This window comes from Citrus clementina, unplaced genomic scaffold (assembly GCF_000493195.1).
Source record: "Citrus clementina cultivar Clemenules unplaced genomic scaffold, Citrus_clementina_v1.0 scaffold_22, whole genome shotgun sequence".
NCBI classification, from domain to species: Eukaryota; Viridiplantae; Streptophyta; class Magnoliopsida; order Sapindales; family Rutaceae; genus Citrus; species Citrus x clementina.
The window spans coordinates 6,210-23,041 of record NW_006262576.1 but is presented as its reverse complement, the minus strand read 5'-3'; the positions used below and the strand labels follow the sequence as shown (position 1 = coordinate 23,041).

Below are 16,832 nucleotides of genomic sequence, written 5' to 3'. Positions count from 1 at the left end.
TGATATTCATAATGAATTTATACAATTAGGCGAAATTACTCTGTGTAGTTTCATCGATATTTATTATACCATTAAAAATATACTAATATTTATAATAAAAAAATTTTATGACTATTTTAAATCGACTGTATTATATGTGAATTCACAAGATTCATAGATAGATTGCACAAAGCTTTTTGTTGCAGTTTACAAATATTTTGTTACTAATTATCTTAAGAGCAGCAAGTAACTAAATACAAATGTAAGAAGTTTTACAAGTGCTGATGCTGTGTACTCCGAAGAAAGCTAGCCCACAACGGTGACTCCTGTGGGGACTCCTTCAATTTGCAGCACAAAATTAAATAACTCCTATGGTATAAGAAGAATGCAAACATGCTTGAATGAACATTCTCACAGAATACATGAAACCTACTTTCCTCTGAGCATTTTAGCACCAAGAAAAGCAATTGCATCATTTACCATTTGATCTAATATCAGAATGGCTCATGCGCTCGTTTCCTCTCTCCTGGACCAGCTGAAATCCATTGCTCAAAATCAGGTGAAAGAAAAGTGGAGGCTTGTGACGGGTGTCGAACAACAAGTGGGAAAGCTTACCACCAATCTTCAAGCCATTCAAGCTGTGCTGGAAGATGCAGAGCAGAGGCAAATGAAGCAGGACAAAGCTGTTACTTTTTGGCTGGATCAGCTCAGAGACGCATCCTACGACATGGAAGATGTGTTGGAAGAGTGGATCACTGAAACACGGAAATTGCAGCTTGATGAGGACGGCGATGATGATGATGATGATGACGCCAATGCTTTTGTTACTCTTTTGACGAAGGTATGTTCCTTCTTTCCTGCTGCCTCAAACTGCTTTGGTGGTTTCAAACAACTCAGTCTTCGTCATGATATTGCTGTCAAGATTAGAGAAATCAGTGAAAAGCTAGATGATATTGCCAGACAAAAAGATAGTTTCAAATTTGTTGAGAATGTCAGTGACAATGTTAAGAAACCAGAGCGAGTGCGAACCACATCCTTGATTGATGAGGGAGAGGTTTTTGGTAGATTTGATGAGAAAAGTGAGCTCTTAAGCAAGTTGGGTGAAAGTAGTGAACAACACCCTCATATCATCTCACTGGTTGGGTTCGGGGGTATAGGTAAAACCACTCTTGCACAACTAGCCTATAATAATGATGAGGTGAAAAGAAATTTTGAAAAAGTTATATGGGTGTGTGTATCAGACACTTTTGAGGAGATTAGGGTCGCCAAAGCAATCATTGAAGGTCTAGGCGAGTCAAAAGAAGCTTCTAGTTTAAGCGAATTCCAATCTCTTATGAGCCATATCCAGAGATCAATTGAAGGAAAAAAGTTTTTTCTTGTTTTAGATGATGTATGGGATGGGAATTACAATAAATGGCAACCATTCTTCCTTTGTCTAAAGAATGGTCACCATAGAAGTAAAATTTTAGTTACCACACGTAATGAGTTAGTTGCACGTATGATGGGATCAACAAATATTATCTCCATTAAGCAATTGGCTGAAGAGGAATGCTGGTCATTGTTCAAGCAGTTAGCATTTTTCGGTCGTTCTTTTGAGGATCGTGAAAAATTAGAACCAATGGGGCGAAAAATTGCACACAAGTGCAAAGGCCTGCCTCTTGCTGCAAAGGTAATAGGGAATCTCTTGCGCTCTAAAATTACAGTAAAAGAGTGGCAAAGAATGTTAGATAGTGAAATGTGGAAATTAGAAGAGATTGGGCAAGGTCTTTTAGCTCCTTTGTTGTTGAGTTATAACGATTTGCCCTCCAATTCGATGGTAAAACGGTGTTTCTCATATTGTGCTGTCTTTCCAAAAGACTACAGTATGAATAAAGAAGAATTGATTAGTCTGTGGATGGCTCAAGGTTACTTTAACGCAGAAGAAGACGAAGAAATGGAGATGATTGGAGAAGAGTATTTCAACATATTAGCAGCACGCTCTTTCTTTCAAGAGTTTAAAAAATATTATGAAGATGATGATATTATGAGTTGCAAGATGCATGACATAGTACATGATTTTGCTCAATTTGTAAGTAGGAAAGAATGTTTGTGGCTAGAAATTAATGGTACCAAGGAATCAGTCATAAACTCTGTTGGCGACAAAGTCCGTCACTTAGGGTTAAATTTTAAAGGAGGCGCTTCATTTCCTATGTCTACTCACGGACTTAATAGATTGCGTACCATCCTAATTAATGATGAAAGTCCTTCCAATCCGTCTCTTAATAGTAGCGTCCTTCTGGAGTTATTTAGTAAATTGGCGTGTTTAAGGGCATTAGTTATACGCCAATCGTCCTACTCAAATTTGATTAGAGAAATTCCAGAAAATGTTGGAAAATTGATACATTTAAAATATCTTAATTTGTCTGAATTAGCCATAGAGATACTACCTGAGACTTTGTGTGAATTATATAATTTACAAAAGCTAGATATTAGGGAGTGCCGATATCTTAGGGAATTGCCAGCGGGGATTGGGAAGTTAAAGAACATGAGGAGTTTACTGAATGATAAAACTCGTTCGTTGAAGTACATGCCAATAGGGATTTCCAGATTGACCAGCCTTCGAACATTAGAAAAGTTTGTTGTGGGTGGAGGTGTTGATGGCGGCAGCACGTGTAGGCTTGAATCTCTGAAAAATCTTCAACTCCTTCGTGAATGTAGAGTAGAAGGGCTGAGTAATGTATCACATGTAGATGAGGCTGAGAGGTCACGATTTTACAATAAGAAAAACCTCCTTCGTTTGCATCTTGAGTTTGGTAGAGTCGTAGATGGGGAAGGCGAAGAAGAGAGGAGGAAGGATGAGAAAGATAAACAACTTCTTGAAGCCTTTTACTTTTTGTGTTGTTATTTTTATTTTTGTTTTAAATTTTAGTTTTGCTCGAGGACTAGCAAAATCTAAGTTTGGGGGTATTTGATGAGCATAATTTATATACATATTTTACCCTTAATTATATAATTACTAGTTATTTTTATTTGTTATTTTTAATTAATTAAATTATTTTATTGAATAGGGGATTAATTGAAGATTATGGATAAAAAAGGATATAAGGGAGCTCAATTTTGGAAGCGTTAATTAATTGATTTTAGAAGCAATTAGACATACATGCATGTGGAAGTGAAGCCGAGGAAACCGAAGCTAGTAAATTAATTGATCTAGCACATGAAGAAGAATTTAAGCATAACATTGGCTTTAGCTTAGTTAAGTTACACGTGCATGGCTTTGTAATATTTGGAAAGCAATTTAAATGGGACCCGCACTTGGCTTTCATAATTGGAAAAGGAATCTTAAAGCAATTCCAAAGGTGGTCACGTGTGAGAGCTAAAGGAAACAAAAGGCAAGCCTTTTGGCTTTAGGATTTAAGAGATGGGGCCCATTTCAAAGATTATAAAAGGGAGTTTTGGCTTTTGGAGAAGGAGGCGGCCAGAGGACAGAAACAAAAGGCTGGAAGAGAGCAATCGGCAGTAGCAATATTTCGGCTTCCATGGCTGATTTTATTTCTTTTGTTGCTCACAATTCAGGTATGTCTAGCTAATTTTCTTATACTGAGGTTAAGGATGAAACCCTATTCAATGAAATAATTATCTTTTTATTTAATTAATTCCCTATATATGTTCTTTGATGATTATGGTTTTTATTTCACATGATTAATTGGATGTTAATAAAATCTTTTCATCAATTCTGTCATGCATTATTGATTGTTAGGATTAATATTCGATTAATTCTATGCTTGGATCTATAAAGTTTATACATGATTATCTTTGACTCTATGTCTTTCATTAAATTGTTTACATAGAGTGCTTAGTAAACTTTGACTCTTTGTTATTCAATATGTTTACATGGGATACTTAGATATCGTATTATTAAGTAGAAAAAGAACCTACATTAGATTTAATTACTTGGGCTTAATTGTTATATCCATGAGATGACATAGATTGATTTCGAGTTGTCACTCTAAAATTGGGGATTAATTAATATTTAGATAATTACTAATTGAATAGTGGTGGATTCCGAAACCTTGGTAATTTTTATCTCATTAAATTCTCATTTACTTTAATTGTTTTCTTAGTTTAATTAGTTTAATTTCTCTTAAAACTCAATTTGCTCAACTAGGTTAGAATTAATATTAATTTTAGAAAGTCAGTTTAATCTAGGTTGATTTGATTCTTCCACTAGTTATATTTTAGATTGTCTTTTATATTTTTTTTTAATTAAAAAAAAACACAAAAAAAAAATTTATTTGTCTTTAAATTCATTGTTTGGTTGTTTGATTTCTTTTATTTATTTTTTATTATTGTTGATTTGTTTTATTTTGTTTTGTTTTTCTTTCTTTCCTTGTCTAGTTAGTTTATGAGTGTTTGGGAACGTGATTTAACAAATCGTTTGGTTAAAAGAGAGTCGAAAATTGATAGTAGTCAAACTAGTTCTTTAGAAGTGATGGATGACCCAAATAGACTATTGCCAATACTTCCACCAGTGCAAGCAGAGAAAACCCTTAGAGAATATTTTTCACCACTTGCAGCCAACCAACCATCTTGTATTGTGTTGCCACAAACCACAGCAACACACTTTGAACTCAAGCCCTCTGTCATTCAACTTTTACCATCTTTCCATGGGTTAGAGAGAGAGGATCCATATTTGCACATTAAGGAATTTCTTGACATATGCTCTACATTTCGTTTTCAAAATTTTAATGATGAGTCAATTAGGCTTCGTATGTTCCCTTTCTCATTAAAAGACAAAGCAAAAGCTTGGTTGAATTCACTTCCTGCTGGATCTATTAGTACATGGGATGAATTGAGTAATAAGTTTCTCACCAAGTTTTTCCCTATGTCTAAAACAAATGCCCTTAGGAGAGAGATAAGTGATTTTTATCAAAGAGAGGGTGAGCAATTTTACGAGTGTTGGGAAAGATTCAATGATTTACTCCTTAAGTGCCCCCACCATGGTTTTGAAAAATGGAGACTTATACAATGCTTTTATAACGGTTTAACCATGTCAAATCGTCATATGGTAGAATCTATGAATGGTGGGAGATTTTTGAACTTACATGAAGGGGCTGCATGGGATTTCTTTAATTCACTTTCTGAGAATTCTCAACAGTGGGATTTTTCAAATCAAAGAGAAAAATCATCTCAAGTTTCTAGAAAGGGGTTATATGAAGTTAAGGATGACTTTGATGTGAAAGCCACTCTAGCTACGCTTTCTAGGAAAGTAGATGCCTTAGCTCTGAACCAATCAATGAATCATCATCCTAGTGTAGCTAATGAGGTTTGTGCTATTTGTTCTAACGTGTCTCATACAGCACAGAATTGTCCATCATTACCAGCCTATCAAGAGGCTTATTCTGAGCAGGTACATGCCTTACAATCATATGAGAAAACCTCCAATAGTCCATATTCATCCACATATAATCCTAATTGGAAGAATCACCCTAATTTTTCTTGGAAACAAAATCAACCTTTGTCAAACCAAGGAGGACAACAATTTAACATGCCCAATCAACAATTTGTCCCTCCTAACCAAGTATATCCTCCTGCCCAACAACCTATGTCTCAATTTGTTGCACCCCAACAAAGAAAGCCTTCTTTAGAGGATACACTTCAAAGTTTCATTCAGTCAACCCAACAAGCTTTTCAGTCAAACACTCAAGCTATTCTAAAGCTTGAACATCAATTGGGTCAATTAGCAACTACTGTAGCTGAGAGAGAAAAAGGAAAATTTCCAAGTCAACCAATTCCTAATCCCAAAGGAGTGCACGAAGTTGGATCGAGTTCAAGCCATCAACATGAAGAAGCAAAATCTGTTATGACCTTGAGAAGAGGAAAATTATTTGACAACAAAGTAGAGGTTCAAACAAGGAAGACATCTGAGCCTACTTCTTCAGATTCAGTTCCATCACAAGACTCATCACCAAATGATCCTGAAGAGAGTGGCCCGCCAGCTTACATTCCCAAGGCTCCTTTTCCTCAAAGGTTAACAAAGGTAAAGAAAGGGACTTCAACAGGTGAGATTATGGAAATTTTCAAACAGGTAAGTATAAACATCCCTTTACTCGATGCTATTAAGCAAGTTCCTTCATATGCAAAGTTTTTGAAAGATTTATGCACTAAAAAGAGAAATTTGCATGTCACTAAAAAGGCGTTTTTAACTGAACAAACTAGCAATTTACTTCAATGTAAAATGCCACCAAAATTTAAGGACCCTGGTTCTCCTACTATCTCATGTGTTATAGGGAACCAATGTTTTGATAAAGCATTATTGGATTTAGGCGCTAGTGTTAATCTCTTGCCTTACTCTGTTTACATGCAACTTGGACTAGGGGAATTAAAGCCAACTTCTATTATTTTGCAACTTGCTGATAGGTCAATGAAAATACCTCGTGGTATTATAGAGGATGTGTTGATACAGATTGATAAATTTTATTATCCTGTTGATTTTATCGTTATTGATACTCAGCATGTACATGATCCTAAGAAACACACTCCAGTTATTCTAGGTCGTCCTTTCTTAGCTACAGCTGATGCTCTTATTAATTGCAGGAATGGAAACATGCAGCTATCTTTTGGTAATATGACCATGGAATTGAATATTTTTAATGTTACCAAGCAGCCACAAGAAGAAGATGAATTTGTTGACGCGAATATGATAGAGGAATTAGTAGAAGATTCATTCATTTCAAATCATAAAGATGATCCATTAGAGGCATGTCTAACTCATCCTGATTTATCTTTTAATGATGACAGTGCAATTGCAGAAGTCAGCGCTTTACTTGATGCACCTCTAATTACGGACACAACTAAATGGAAGGCAAAGTCAGAATTACTGCCTCATTCTGAGAAGAAAATTGGCCCACCTGCGGAGGCACCACCAAAATTGGAACTCAAAGCACTGCCCGACACTTTGGAATATGCATTCTTGGGAGAATCTGACACTCTACCTGTTATTATTTCTTCTTCCCTCGATCTTGAGCAAAAAGGTCAGTTGTTAGGTATTCTAAAAGAGCATAAGGAGGCAATAGGATGGACCATTGCTGATATTAAAGGTATTAATCCAGTAGATTGCATGCATCGTATTCATCTTGAAGAAAATGCTAAACCTATTAGGGAGATGCAACGTAGGCTAAATCCTAACATGAAAGAAGTGGTAAGAGCTGAAGTAATCAAATTATTAGATGCAGGAATTATTTATCCTATTTCAGATAGCTCTTGGGTTAGCCCTGTGCAAGTTGTTCCTAAGAAATCTGGTATTACAGTAGTTACTAATGCTAATAATGAATTAATTCCCACTAGAGTAACTACAGGTTGGCGTGTTTGTATTGATTATAGAAAATTGAATTCATTTACAAGAAAAGATCATTTTCCTCTTCCATTTATTGATCAAATGCTTGATAGACTTGCAGGTCATGATTTTTATTATTTTCTAGATGGATATTCAGGTTATAATCAGATCCCTATAGCTCCAGAGGACCAGGAGAAAACTACTTTTACTTGTCCATTTGGAACTTTTGCATATAGGAGAATGCCATTTGGTTTATGCAATGCACCTGCTACCTTTCAAAGATGCATGCTTAGTATTTTTTCTGATATGGTTGAGAGATTTCTTGAAGTATTCATGGATGATTTTTCTGTTTATGGAGATTCTTTTGATGAATGTTTGCAGCATCTAACATTAGTTTTGCAGAGATGTAAAGAAAAGAACTTGGTTCTAAATTGGGAAAAATGTCACTTCATGGTAAAACAAGGTATTGTTCTTGGTCATATAATTTCCAGCAAAGGAATAGAAGTCGACAAAGCTAAGGTGGATTTAATTTCTAATCTTCCACATCCCAAATCTGTAAAAGAAGTAAGATCTTTCCTTGGACATGCTGGTTTTTATAGAAGATTCATTAAAGATTTTAGTAAAATTTCTAGACCTTTATGCAATTTACTTGTTAAGGATGCACCTTTTATCTTTGATGAATCTTGTCTTGATGGTTTTGCAAAGCTTAAGAAATTGTTGACTTCTTCACCTATCATTCAGCCACCCAATTGGGATTTGCCTTTTGAAATTATGTGTGATGCATCTGATTATGCTGTAGGAGCAGTTTTAGGACAAAGATTAGATCGTGTGCCTTATGTGATTTATTATGCTAGTATGACACTCAATGATGCACAGTTGAACTATTCAACTACAGAAAAAGAAATGCTAGCTGTGGTGTTTGCACTTGATAAATTCAGATCTTATCTTATAGGTTGTAAAGTGATTATTTTTACTGATCATGCTGCTTTAAAATATTTGTTTACTAAGAAAGATGTCAAGGCAAGATTGATTCGTTGGGTGTTGCTTTTACAAGAATTTGACATTGAATTTAGAGATAAAAAAGGTTCTGAAAATGTTGTGGCAGATCATTTATCTCGCCTTGATCTTAAATTTATTCCAGAATCTTTACCTTTGAATGAGTCTTTCCCAGATGAGCAACTTATGAGTGTAAATGTCGTACCATGGTTTGCTGATATAGTTAATTACCTTGCTACAGGTCAAATCCCAGAGCACTGGACTAAGCAAGATAGAACAAAGTTCTTTTCTAAAGTGAAAGATTTCTTTTGGGATGATCCTTATTTATTTAAATATTGTGCTGATCAGATTATTAGGCGATGTGTTCCCGATAATGAAATTCAAAGTGTTATCTCATTTTGCCATGAACAAGCTTGTGGAGGCCACTTTAGTGTTAAAAAGACAGCAACAAAAATTTTACAGTGTGGTTTTTATTGGCCTACTCTTTTTCATGACGCTTATATTTTCTGTTCTTTGTGTGATAGGTGCCAACGTATGGGTAGCATTTCAAAGCGGAACATGATGCCACTCAATCCTATTCTTGTGGTTGAGATCTTCGATGTATGGGGTATTGATTTCATGGGACCTTTTCCTCCATCTTTTGGTTATCAGTATATATTGGTTGCAGTGGACTATGTGTCGAAGAGGGTTGAAGCTATTCCATGCAAAACCAATGATCATAGGGTTGTAGTGAAATTCTTGAAGAGTAATATTCTGTCTCGTTTTGGTTTCCCTAGAACAATCATTAGTGATGGTGGCACCCATTTTTGCAATAAACCTTTCAAAACTCTTTTGGACAAATATTCCATTACACATAAGGTTGCCACCCCATATCATCCTCAAACCAGTGGCCAAGTAGAGATTTCTAATAGAGAGATCAAGCATATTCTAGAGAAAACAGTTAGGCCAGATAGAAAGGATTGGTCTTTGAGACTTGATGATGCATTGTGGGCATATAGGACTGCTTTTAAAACACCAATTGGGATGTCACCTTATCGACTTGTGTATGGAAAAGCATGTCATCTGCCAGTAGAGTTGGAGCATCGTGCATATTGGGCGATCAAGAAATTCAATTTTGACATGCAGCAGGCTGGTTCCAAGAGAAGATTACAACTAGCAGAACTTGAAGAGATCAGGAATGATGCATATGAGAATGCCAAGATTTATAAACAGCGAATGAAAGTCTTTCATGACAAACACATTTTGAGAAAAGCCTTTACACCAGGTCAGAAAGTACTTTTATATAATTCCCGATTGCATCTCTTTCCAGGTAAGTTACGTTCTCGATGGTCTGGTCCTTTTATAGTTCGTACTGTTTTCCCTTATGGAGCAATTGAGATTGAAAACCCTAAAAATGGTGATTTATTTAAGGTCAATGGGCAAAGATTGAAACCATTTTTAGAGTTAAGAACACCAGAAGTTGAGGAGATACTTTTAGATGATCCTGTTTATCAGGATTAATTATGTCCATCTTTGCACTCTTGTTTTATTTTAATAGTAGGTTTTCTTCTCTTTGTTTGTTTTTCTTTTCTAGTATTTTTCTTTTCTAATGTTTTCTTTTTAGTTGTTCTTTTTTTTTAAAGCTTTCCCAGCCCATCCAGGTGTGTTCTCTCTAACTTTCTTTTTATTATTTATGTTTATTATTATTATTATTATTATTATTATTATTATTATTATTATTATTATTATTATTATTATTATTTCTTTCATTTGTTTGCATGCATATCTTTTGTTTGTGCAACATTGAGGACAATGTTCCAAATAAGTTTGGGGGTGGGAATAGTGTGTGTTTTGTTTGTTAAAAAAAAAACAAAAAAAAAATTGAAAAATTTAAATAAAAATTAAAAAAAATTTTGTTGTTTTTTGTTTTTATGTGAAAAGCCAATGATAAAAATTTGATTGACAATGAATATGGTTTTTAGAAAGGGTTGAATATTGTCTTAGTTTATACTTGATTCTTGTGTTAGTTCCTCTTGATTGAGATTCTTTAAACCATGAGCACTAATATCAATTCTTTCGTAATTTTGACTTGAAATTTGATATTGACGCAGCCTGAGTTGAGAATTTTAGATAGAGTAAATGACTGTTTGTCTTGATTCTTATCTCCACAATACAAAATAGTATACACGGGCACCAAAGTCAGAAATAGCTACCTATAACCCTTAAGAGTGAAGCTATCCTTGAGTAATTTGGGCCTATGTACCACAAGTATGTAGAGGATAATCTACCATGAGAAGAAGGCTACCTTAAGGGGTAGAGTGAAAGCTCCTGACTATGGTTGAAAAAAAAAAGAGAAGAAAAAAAAAAATCAAGTGCATGTGCTGAAAAAAAAATCAAAAGAAAATGCACATAAAAGCCTGTGAGAGAAAAAAATTGGAGATCAAGATGATAAGATTAGTTTGACCTACTCTGTTCTTTGTTTGAGGCGAAGGCTGTTGATGTTGAGGATTTTGGGAATGGATTTGATTGAATTGATTTCACACACACACTACAAGAATTGAAAGAGAGGTGGGATTGACTATTGAATTAAAGTTAGAACTTTGCTAATATTTGAAATTTTCTTTGAGCTATATAATTTTTGCAATCTTTGAGGCTATTTTTCATGGTTTATTTAAAGTTTTTCGTTCTTTTGATTTAATTTAATTTATTTTTTTTTAAATGATGTTTGTGGGTATCATCACTGAAGCCCTCACGAGACTATAACTCGTCCACTAGGGCCGCCTAGGGGTTTAAAGGCTTGTTGCATGTGCTAAATGCAATCGCGATTACCTGCGAAAGTGGTTTAGTTAGGATTTACTTTTTGTGTTGTTATTTTTATTTTTGTTTTAAATTTTAGTTTTGCTCGAGGACTAGCAAAATCTAAGTTTGGGGGTATTTGATGAGCATAATTTATATACATATTTTACCCTTAATTATATAATTACTAGTTATTTTTATTTGTTATTTTTAATTAATTAAATTATTTTATTGAATAGGGGATTAATTGAAGATTATGGATAAAAAAGGATATAAGGGAGCTCAATTTTGGAAGCGTTAATTAATTGATTTTAGAAGCAATTAGACATACATGCATGTGGAAGTGAAGCCGAGGAAACCGAAGCTAGTAAATTAATTGATCTAGCACATGAAGAAGAATTTAAGCATAACATTGGCTTTAGCTTAGTTAAGTTACACGTGCATGGCTTTGTAATATTTGGAAAGCAATTTAAATGGGACCCGCACTTGGCTTTCATAATTGGAAAAGGAATCTTAAAGCAATTCCAAAGGTGGTCACGTGTGAGAGCTAAAGGAAATAAAAGGCAAGCCTTTTGGCTTTAGGATTTAAGAGATGGGGCCCATTTCAAAGATTATAAAAGGGAGTTTTGGCTTTTGGAGAAGGAGGCGGCCAGAGGACAGAAACAAAAGGCTGGAAGAGAGCAATCGGCAGTAGCAATATTTCGGCTTCCATGGCTGATTTTATTTCTTTTGTTGCTCACAATTCAGGTATGTCTAGCTAATTTTCTTATACTGAGGTTAAGGATGAAACCCTATTCAATGAAATAATTATCTTTTTATTTAATTAATTCCCTATATATGTTCTTTGATGATTATGGTTTTTATTTCACATGATTAATTGGATGTTAATAAAATCTTTTCATCAATTCTGTCATGCATTATTGATTGTTAGGATTAATATTCGATTAATTCTATGCTTGGATCTATAAAGTTTATACATGATTATCTTTGACTCTATGTCTTTCATTAAATTGTTTACATAGAGTGCTTAGTAAACTTTGACTCTTTGTTATTCAATATGTTTACATGGGATACTTAGATATCGTATTATTAAGTAGAAAAAGAACCTACATTAGATTTAATTACTTGGGCTTAATTGTTATATCCATGAGATGACATAGATTGATTTCGAGTTGTCACTCTAAAATTGGGGATTAATTAATATTTAGATAATTACTAATTGAATAGTGGTGGATTCCGAAACCTTGGTAATTTTTATCTCATTAAATTCTCATTTACTTTAATTGTTTTCTTAGTTTAATTAGTTTAATTTCTCTTAAAACTCAATTTGCTCAACTAGGTTAGAATTAATATTAATTTTAGATTTAAATTAGACTTTTCAATTTATAACAATCCCTGTGGGATCGACCTCGTTACCACTTTTCTATCTCTAGATTCGTGCGCTTGCGAGTATGTTAAAATTTTCACAACAGGCGCCAAGTTCGTCCAGCGGAAAAAGGCCACAAAAACAGGTGTGCTATAGCCTTGGGGGGTGGGGCTGGCCAACTTCGTCCGCCGGACTCGGAATGCCGCGAGACTTTGCGAAGGGCCTCCGTGTGCCAAATATAGGCCGCGGACAAAGCCGCGCCCAAAAATAACCGCCCGACGGCCGGGGCACCAAGTTAGTCCAGCGGAAAATGGCCACAAAAACGGGTGGGCTATAGCCTTGGGGGGTGACGCTGGCCCACTTCGTCCGCCGGACTTGGAATGCCACGAGACTTTACGACGGGCCTCCGTGTACCAAAAATAGGCCGCGGGCAAGGCCGCGCCCAAAAATAACCGCCCGACGGCCGGGGCGCCAAGTTCGTAAAGCGGAAAAAGGCCACAAAAACGGGTGGGCTATAGCCTTGGGGGGTGAGGCTGGCCAACTTCGTCCGCCGGACTCGGAATGCCGCGAGACATTGCGAGGGCCCTCCGTGTGCCAAAAATAGGCTGCGGGCAAAGCCGCGCCGAAAAATAACCGCCCGACGGCCGGGGCGCCAAGTTTGTCCAGTGGAAAAAGGCCACAAAAACGGGTGGGCTATAGCCTTGGGGGGTGACGCTGGCCCACTTCGTCCGCCGGACTCGGAATGCCACGAGACTTTGCGAGGGGCCTCCGTGTGCCAAAAATAGGCCGCGGGCAAAGCCGCAGCCAAAAATAACCGCCCGAACGCCGGGGCGCCAAGTTCGTCCAGCGGAAAAAGGCCACAAAAACAGGTGGGCTATAGCCTTGGGGGGTGGGGCTGGCCAACTTCGTCCGCCGGACTCGGAATGCCGCGAGACTTTGCGAGGGGCCTCCGTGTACCAAAAATAGGCCACGGGCAAAGCCGCGCCCAAAACTAACTGCCCGAAGGCTGGGGCGCCAAGTTCGTCCAGCGGAAAAAGGCCACAAAAACGGGTGGGCTATAGCCTTGGGGGGTGGGGCTGGCCAACTTCGTCCGCCGGACTCGGAATGCCACGAGACTTTGTGAGGGGCCTCCGTGTGCCAAAAATAGGCCACGGGCAAAGCCGTGCCCAAAAATAACCGCCCCAAGGCCGGGGCCCCAATTTCGTCCAACGGAAAAAGGCCACAAAAACGGGTGGGCTATAGCCTTGGGGGGTGGGGCTGGCCAACTTCGTCCGCCGGACTCGGAATGCCGCGAGACATTGCGAAAGGCCTCCGTGCGCAAAAAATAGGCCACGGGCAAAGCCACACCCAAAAATAACGGCCCGAAGGCTGGGGCGCCAAGTTCGTCCAGCGGAAAAAGGCCACAAAAACGGGTGGGCTATAGCCTTGGGGGGTGGGGCTGGCCAACTTCGTCCGCCGGACTCGGAATGCCGCGAGACTTTGCGAGGGGCCTCTGCTTACCAAAAATAGGCCGTGGGCAAAGCCGCGCCCAAATATAACCGCCCGAAGGCCGGGGCGCCAAGTTCGTCCATCGGAAAAAGGACACAAAAACGGGTGGGCTATAGCCTTGGGTGGTGGGGCTGGCCAACTTCGTCCGCCGGACTCGGAATGCCGCGAGACTTTGCGAGGGGCCTCGGTGTGCCAAAAATAGGCCGCGGGCAAATCCTCGCCCAAAATTAACCGCCCGAAGGCCGGGGCGCCAAGTTCGTCCAGCGGAAAAAGGCCACAAAAACGGGTGGGCTATAGCCTTGGGGGGGGATGCTGGCCCACTTCGTCCGCCGGACTCGGAATGCCGCGAGACTTTGCAAGGGGCGTCCATGGGCCAAAAATAGGCCACGGCCAAAGCTTCGCCCGAAATTAACCGCCCGAAGGCCGGGGCGCCAAGTTCGTCTAGCGGAAATAGGCCACAAAAACGGGTGGACTATAGCCTTGGGGGGGGATGCTGGCCCACTTCGTCCGCCGGACTCGGAATGCTGCGAGCCTTTGCGAGGGGCCTCCGTGTGCCAAAAATAGGCCGCGGGCAAAGCCGCGCCCAAAAATAACGGCCCGAAGGCCGGGGCCCCGAGTTCGTCCAACGGAAAAAGGACACAAAAACGGGTGGGCTATAGCCTTGGGGGGTGGTGTAACACCCTAGGCGAATCCCACATCGGCAAAGCACGGGAGAGTTGCTGGGTTTATAAGGGGTGATCCACACCTTAATTGGCAAGACGCGTTTTGGGGTGTATGGGCGCCCCAAGAACAAATCCGTGCGGGCCTTGTTAAGGCCCAAAGCGGACAATATCTTGCCAGGTCTGGGTTGGGTCATGACATTATGGTATCACCCTAGGGGAATCCCACATCGGCAAAGCACGGGAGAGATGCTGGGTTTATAAGGGGTGATCCACACCTTAATTGGCAAGACGCGTTTTGGGGTGTATGGGCGCCCCAAGAACAAATCCGTGCGGGCCTTGTTAAGGCCCAAAGCGGACAATATCTTGCCAGGTCTGGGTTGGGTCATGACATTATGGTATCAGAGCGGCTCCGCGTGTCCTCTTGAGCGATGGTGGGGCAAACCTCAGCGAGGACGCTGAGTCCCCAAGGGGGGGTGTATGTAACACCCTAGGGGAATCCCACATCGGCAAAGCACGGGAGAGATGCTGGGTTTATAAGGGGTGATCCACACCTTAATTGGCAAGACGCGTTTTGGGGTGTATGGGCGCCCCAAGGACAAATCCGTGCGGGCCTTGTTAAGGCCCAAAGCGGACAATATCTTGCCAGGTCTGGGTTGGGTCATGACAGGTGGGGCTGGCCAACTTCGTCCGCCGGACTCGGAATGCCGCGAGACTTTGCGAGGGGCCTCCGTGTACCAAAAATAGGCCGCGGGCAAAGCCGCGCCCAAAAATAACCGCCCGACGGCCGGGGCGCCAAGTTCGTCCAGCGGAAAAAAGCCACAAAAACGGGTCGGCTATAGCCTTTGGGGGTGACGATGGCCAACTTCGTACGCCGGACTCGGAATGCCGCGAGACTTTGCGAGGGGCCTCCGTGTGCCAAAAATAGGCCGCGGGCAAAGCCGCGCCCAAAATTAACCGCCCGAAGGCCGGGGCGCCAAGTTCGTCCAGCGGATAAAGGCCACAAAAACGGGTGGGCTATAGCCTTGGGGGGTGGGGCTGGCAAACTTCGTCCGCCGGACTCGGAATGCCGCGAGACTTTGCGAGGGGCCTCCGTGTACCAAAAATAGGCCGCAGGCAAAGCCGCGCCCAAAAATAACCGCCCGACGGCCGGGGCGCCAAGTTCGTCCAGCGGAAAAAGGCCACAAAAACGGGTGGGCTATAGCCTTGGGGGGTGACGCTGGCCCACTTCGTCCGCCGGACTCGGAATGCCACGAGACTTTGCGAGGGGCCTCCGTGTGCCAAAAAAAGGCCGCGGGGCAAAGCCGCCTCCAAAATTAACCGTCCGACGGCCGGGGCGCCAAGTTCGTCCAGCGGAAAAAGGCCACAAAAACGGGTGGGCTATAGCCTTTGGGGGTGATGCTGGCCAACTTCGTCCACCGGAGTCGGAATGCCGCGAGACTGTGCGAGGGGCCTCCGTGTACCAAAAAAGGGCCGCGGACAAAGCCGCGCCCAAAATTAACCGCCCGAAGGCCGGGGCGCGAAGTTCGTCCAGCGGAAAAAGGCCACAAAAACGGGTGGGCTATAGCCTTGGGGGGTGACGCTGGCCCACTTCGTCCGCCGGACTCGGAATGCCGCGAGACTTTGCGAGGGGCCTCCGTGTGCCAAAACTAGGCCGCGGGCAAAGCCGCGCCCAAAATTAACCGCCCGACGGCCGGGGCGCCAAGTTCGTCCAGCGGAAAAAGGCCACAAAAACGGGTGGGCTATAGCCTTTGGGGGTGATGCTGGCCAACTTCGTCCACCGGACTCGGAATGCCGCGAGACTTTGCGAGGGGCCTCCATGTGCCAAAAATAGGCCGCAGGCAAAGCCGCGCCCAAAATTAACTGCCCGAAGGCTGGGGCGCCAAGTTCGTCCAGCGGAAAAAGGCCACAAAAACGGGTGGGCTATAGCCTTGGGGGGTGACGCTGGCCCACTTCGTTCGCCGGACTCGGAATGCCGCGAGACTTTGCGAGGGGCCTCCGCGTGCCAAAAATAGGCCACGGGCAAAGCCGCGCCCAAAATTAACCGCCCGACGGCCGGGGCGCCAAGTTCGTCCAGCGGAAAAAGGCCACAAAAACGGGTGGTCTATAGCCTTTGGGGGTGATGCTGGCCAACTTCGTCCACCGGACTCGGAATGCCGCGAGACTTTGCGAGGGGCCTCCGTGTGCCAAAAATAGGCCTCGGACAAAGCCGCGCCCAAAATTAACCGCCCGAAGGCCGGGGCGCCAAGTTCGT

At 41.1% G+C, this 16,832-nt stretch overlaps 1 protein-coding gene and 1 non-coding gene across 2 annotated transcripts; one reads left to right on the top strand and one right to left on the bottom strand.

Annotated features, from left to right (window-relative positions):
* Positions 1-478: 478 nt before the first annotated feature.
* Positions 479-2,887, top strand: LOC112100721 (putative disease resistance protein RGA3). The gene has a single exon (XM_024190020.1). It carries the CDS (start codon positions 479-481, stop codon positions 2,885-2,887), a length of 2,409 nt encoding a protein of 802 aa, XP_024045788.1.
* A 1,971-nt stretch (positions 2,888-4,858) lies between these two features.
* LOC112100723 lies at positions 4,859-4,965 on the bottom strand. Its single transcript, XR_002907017.1, has one exon. It is a non-coding gene; the product is annotated as a small nucleolar RNA R71 (small nucleolar RNA).
* Between the last annotated feature and the right edge of the window lie 11,867 nt (positions 4,966-16,832).